The sequence below is a fragment of the Myotis brandtii genome, unplaced genomic scaffold (genome assembly GCF_000412655.1).
Source record: "Myotis brandtii unplaced genomic scaffold, ASM41265v1 scaffold119, whole genome shotgun sequence".
In the NCBI taxonomy this organism is placed as follows: domain Eukaryota; kingdom Metazoa; phylum Chordata; class Mammalia; order Chiroptera; family Vespertilionidae; genus Myotis; species Myotis brandtii.
In genome coordinates, this window is record NW_005354132.1 from 1295840 (window position 1) to 1301815 (window position 5976).

Consider the following 5976-nt stretch of genomic DNA (forward strand, 5'->3'; position numbering starts at 1 on the left):
AGGGAGAGGGAGAGATAGATAGAAACATCAATGAGAGATAATTATTGATTGGCTGCCTCTTGCACATCCCCCAATGGGGATCGAGCCCACAAGCCAGGCATGTGCCCTGGCTGGGAATTGAACCCTGACCTCCTGGTTCATAGGTCGACACTCAACCACTGAGCCACACCAGCCGGGCTAGAACCTAACACACAAATTAGTTGGAAGCTTGCAATATGAAAGGGCAAAGGAAATGGACATTGTTGAAGGGAGTTTGGGAACCTCTAAGTACCTGGAGATCTTCAAGCTCTGAAGATCTGAGGTCTGAGCTTTTTATTTAATTGATTTTATTTTTTATTTGTTGTTAATCCTCACCTGAGGACTTTTCCCATTGATTTTCAGAGAGAGTGTGGAAGGGAGGGGGAAAGAAAGAGAGAGAGAGAGAGAGAGAGAGAGAGAGAGAGAGAGAAACATTGATTGATTGCCTCCCACACCGCCCTGGCCAGGGGGCATGGAGCCTGCAACCAAGGTACAGGCACCTGCCCTTGACTGGAATCGAACCCAAGACCCTCAGTCAGCAGGCTGATGAGAGCTAGGGCAGGTCTGAGCTTTTAAAATCCCGGATGCCTCAGGCCTGGAATACGGTGTCTGTTTAATAAATGTTTGATAAATGAATGAACAGATGCATGCTGTGCCTTTGCCAGAAAATACAAAAAATAGAGTGTAGTTCCACCAGTACTCCACTAGAGGGAGGAATATACACCTTTCCCCTCTAGCACAGTTTTACGCTCGTTCTAGAGAGAGAGAGAGAAACATTGATTGGTTGCCTCCCACACCGCCCTGGCCTGGGGGCATGGAGCCTGCAACCAAGATACAGGTACTTGCCCTTAACTGGAATTGAACCCAAGACCCTTCAGTCAGCAGGCTGATGAGAGCTAGGGCAGGTCTGAGCTTTTAAAATCCCGGATGCCTCAGGCCTGGAATATGGTGTCTGTTTAATAAATGTTTGATAAATGAATGAACAGATGCATGCTGTGCCTTTGCCAGAAAATACAAAAAATAGAGTGTAGTTCCACCAGTACTCCACTAGAGGGAGGAATATACACCTTTCCCCTCTAGCACAGTTTTACGCTCGTTCTTAGATTAATATAATCTGATGAAACATTTCAGTTTTAGGCTAGACCTAATGTAAATCAGCATCTGATAGACCTGAGGAAACATATGTATTAAAGGTCACCAGACACCAGGCTTGACAATGGGTAACTTCTGACGGGCACAGATGAACAGAAAGGGTAGGAAGCGTACATGACATTTTGCATTTCTGTCTGCAGAGTGCGTTTAAGTGCATTACAAAGCTTTCCTTTTCTCAGACATAATCTCATTTTCTAAAATAGTCTCCACCTAGAAAGCTTATTGCTCCGTCCATGCTGTGGAACCCGATGATTACCCTGCGTCCTTGGTATCCAGAGTGTATGAGTTCAGTATGTATCCCAGCGTATTGTGATAATCTGTGTGCTTACTCACATCTGGACAAGACTGCGGACTCCTTGAGGAGGCCGGCATGGATCTTACTCTTTCTCCTCACCTTGGCTGCTGGCATAGCACCGGCACACAGTGTTTACTAACTATTTTTTGAGTAAATAAATAAGCTCATTTCACTATAAGGGCACGCAAAGACTGGTTTCTGCCAGCACACCCAGGGACAGGCTAGACTGCTCTGGGGTGTATATAGACACATGCATGTACCAATACATAGATGCCTGGACACACACACACACACACACACACACACACACCACTTCCCTAGAATCTTCCCAAATCAGTGGCCGAGATGTCTGAATTTACATCATTAGAGAGTCATACCTTTGGCTTATATATGTTTCCCTGTCAACATGTCTTGAATCTGTGTGCCCTGTTATTACATACATTTCAAAATGCAAACATCCCCCGGTATCTCGATTCCTATTCTCAAGCTTTGACCTCACCACCCTGCCCTTTGAGAATCTCAGCTTACTTTCTGTAATTTGCATTAGAAAGGCTTGCTTATATCTTTTCAAATACAGAGCTAAATATCAAATAAGCTCTCTCAAACCACATGCACTGTCATGTTTGCAAGGAATTAAAACGCATTAATTTGCATGACTCCGTGAATTAATAATGACACTAAAAATAAAAACGAAAACTGGATGAATCACCATTAGAAGATCGAGTGAATTGACTCCTGGTGTTGAGAATTAGTCAGCGAAGGGAGAGAATCAAGCATTCCTTCTGCCTTCCCTATATAAACGGTATAATTGGGTAACCAAAATTTAGATAAGGAAGAAGTCTGTCACTATGGGAAGAGTCCAGCAAGTTAGTGAAGAAGAAAAAAATGAAAGAATTAGAATATCTCCCCTTAAGATAGAAGTAGAATGCAATCTCAAATGAATGAACAAATTTAGACATTAAGCACCAGTGACTGCTAACATCACAAAGTGAAAGGCAACCAGACGTTATATGCCTCCTGATGGAAATGTAAGATGCCAACTACAATGAATCCAAATTCTAGGTCTGCCCTGGCCAGGCAGCTCAGTTGGTTAGAGCATCATCCTGATACGCCAACGTTGCCGGTTCCATCCCTGGTCAGGGCACGTACAAGAATCAACCAAAGAATGCCTAAATAAGTGGAACAACAAATCAATGTTTCTCTCTCTCTCTCCCTCTCTCTCAAAACAATAAAAAATGAAAGAAAAACTCAGTTTCTGGGGAAAAAAAAGTCCTAGGTCCAACAACCTATTCATGAGAAATATAGAGAGCACTAGAACACGAAAAACCAGCAAAGTGTTAACAAAACGTTTATGAGACAATCAGAATCTGAACACTGACCTGATATATGATGATATTAAATAATTATAACTTTTTTAGGTGAAATAACGCTGATGTGGCTATGTTAAAAAATAACCCTTGTTTTTAGAAATGCAGGCTAATATATTTACTGATGAAATAATCTGATGCCTGGGATTTACTTAAAAAATAACAAAGAGGAGTGTCAGGGGCAGTGGTGGGCATAGACTAGTATATGAAACAAAATAGCCTTGTGCTGATCATGAAGCTGAGCAATGGGTACAAGGGAGTGTACTAGTATTATGCTATTTTGTCTACTTTTGTATATACCTGAAGTTTTCCACAAAAAATATGTTTTTAATTTAAAAAATGTATTAACACCTTCCTGAACATTCTGATATTCTTGTCCTAAGAGATGCCTAGGACATTATCCTGGGAAGTCTCCTGGGAATTGCAAAACCCTGGGAAAAGTAACGTTAATTCAGAAACCTCTCTTTGCGAACTAGCATAAAAGATTATTTCCTGGACAGCCTTTAGCCCTGAAAATACTGTGTGCCTGAGGGTAAAGGTGAAAGAAAACCCTTAAAGCAGTGGTTCTCAACCTTCTGGCCCTTTAAATACAGTTCCTCATGTTGTGACCCAACCATAAAATTATTTTCGTTGCTATTTCATAACTGTAATGTTGCTACTGTTATGAATCATAATGTAAATATCTGATGTGCAGGATGGTCTTAGGCGACCCCTGTGAAAGGGTCGTTCAACCGCCAAAGGGGTCTCGACCCACAGGTTGAGAACCGCTGACTTAGAGGAAGGAAAAGAAAGGCCACCTGTGGGAAGCAGAAAGTGACGAACAAATGTTGCCTTCATTGCGCTTTTCCCAGGGCCTTTACTAGTTGGCACATACATCTTCTTTGTGTGACTTTTACTAAGAGGACTTTGACTTCAGACGTGAAAAAAGATGTTCAAATTCTGGAGTCTCAGGTTAAAATGCACAAAGGGTCCCCTTTTACGTTGTCAGAGGCTAATGTAGATGTTTTCAGGAGACGAGGGGCCCCCTTTCCATTGCTCAGTGAACCAATGAGGAGGCCCGCTGGGTGGAGCTGGGCACATTTTTGCCTAAACCTGGGAACAGTCTAGACCTGTCCACAGGACCACAAGGATGTGGAAACCAGGAGGGTAAGGAGTCACCTCCATTGCTCAAGAGCATGGCTTTTTATAGATGATTTCTGGAAGAACACCAAGAAACTGGTTGCCTCTGGGGAGGGAAGCTGGGGCACTGGGCATAGGGTGGGAGGAAGACAAAAAAGACTGAGTCTTTATTGTTTCATCCAGGTTAGGCTGTGGTTAGTGCCTTAAAATATATGATGACATTCTGCACACAGCCTTTTGTTAACATAAGTGACTGTGCCTTTTATCTTGACATTAGACAGAAGACAGATGTCTGTTTGTTTATGGTTTCCTTAGCTGGGCCAGCTGTTGGCACCACCCGCGGTTTGCATATTTCCTTGGTACTCCAGTACCTGCCCTCCCTACCCCACCCCAGCCTCCCAGAAACAATTAGGAGGAGCAGACGGCCACCAGAACTGACATGACTGGGATCCTCATAGTGCCAGTACCACTTCTGCAGGTGTGACATGGTACCGGGCAAAGCTCACATTTTCCCACAGAAGCACCCCCCCCCCCCCCCCCCCCCCCCCCAGAGCCAAGTGAACAGGCTCTTGTTTCACCTTAAAAATTCAGGTGAATGTTGTGGTGTATGAATTACCACTTTGTTTTTATAGGACGTGATCTTATATAAGGATCATGAGGAGGAAAGTGTCATTGTGTTTATCTTGTGGCAAGTCCCTGGAGTACTAGTCCAGTTTTGTTTTGTGCTTTTTCCTCTTTGTTTATGGAAGTTATTATTTACATACATCAAAATTCAACAATTTTAAAAGTACAGTGTGATTACTCTGAGTAATTGTATTCAAAGTTAACTACCACCACGATCAAGATATAAAATAGCCCAGCCATTGTAGCTCAGTGGTTGAGCGTCAACTCATGAACCAGGAGATCACAGGTTTGATTTCTGGACAGGACATGTACCTGGATTGCAGGCTCGATCCCCGGTAGGGGTGAGCAGGAGGCAGCCGATCAATGATTCTCTCTCATCATTGATGTTTCTATCCCCTTGTCCTCTTTCTGAGGGCTCAGCCCTTGCAGCCGTGGTGGCTTGCCTCAGCCCTCGCAGCCCCGGCTTCATCCGGAAGGCCATTCGGCTGTCCGGTCTAATTAGCATATTATGCTTTTATTGTTATAGATTACTCCACCTTAAAATGTTTTCCATTCCCCTTTGCCAAGAGTTGATTTTTGAGATAGGTAATTTAGTTCTACTGTGTCGTGAAGATGAAGTGAGATGTGTGGGCACCCTTACATATTGGTTGGTATTTTTTTTTAATACATTTTTATTTATTTCAGAGAGGAAGGGAGAGGGAGGTAGATGGAAACATCATCAATGAGAGAGAATCATGGATCGGTGGCCTCCTGCACGAGCCCCCTAGTGGGGATCGAGCCTGAGACCCAGACATGTGCCCTGTACAGGAAGCGAACCCGGGACCCTTCGGTCCGCCCTGCTCTATCCACTGAGCCAAACCGGCCAGGGCTAGGTTGGTATTTTTATCATGGTATAATATAATCATCTCCGCTACTACATGTTTATGCAGGCTGACTCCCACAACCCAAACAGAAGCACAGAGCAGGCCCCCCCTTTATTCAGCCCTAGTACCCACAAGCCTACCAGCCTACGTTTTAGGACTAAAACACAAGGGCACGCGTGCCTGTGCTTCCAGCGCCCCTCGCTAGGGGGCAGAGCCGGGACTAGGAATTTCTAACGCCGGTCGTAAAAGCGAGCCGTAAAGCGGGTCTGCTTTATGGCAGCTTGCTTCCGCCGTAAAGCGCCGCCGGCGAGCCCACGTTGGTGGGTAGAAGGAACAACTTGCCGGTGGCTGACGGGGCTTTGGAAGGCGGACGAACTTGCTTCCTCGCGATGGGCAAACGCAGCAGCCGCAGCCAGAGCCAGCTGCTCAGCACCCTGACCAAGAAGCAGAAGAAGCACCTTCGGGATTTCGGCGAGGAGCATCCCTTCTATGACAGGTACGGAGGGGCCAGCGTCTTTCCCAGGGAGGGAGGCGGGGG

At 44.9% G+C, this 5976-nt stretch overlaps 1 protein-coding gene across 4 annotated transcripts in view; it reads left to right on the forward strand.

Moving 5' to 3' along the window:
- The first annotated feature begins 5578 nt into the window (after positions 1–5578).
- DIEXF (digestive organ expansion factor homolog (zebrafish)) overlaps positions 5579–5976 on the forward strand; it is a 23385-nt gene continuing 22987 nt past the window's right edge. The window contains exon 1 of one of the 4 annotated variants that reach the window (XM_005858506.2): positions 5579–5934. In XM_005858506.2, coding sequence (XP_005858568.1) covers positions 5828–5934 — 107 coding nt within the window. In that variant the 5' untranslated portion in view covers positions 5579–5827. The remainder of the gene's footprint in view (positions 5935–5976) is intronic. The other 3 variants (XM_005858504.2, XM_005858507.2, XM_005858505.2) reach the window with 3 other exon arrangements.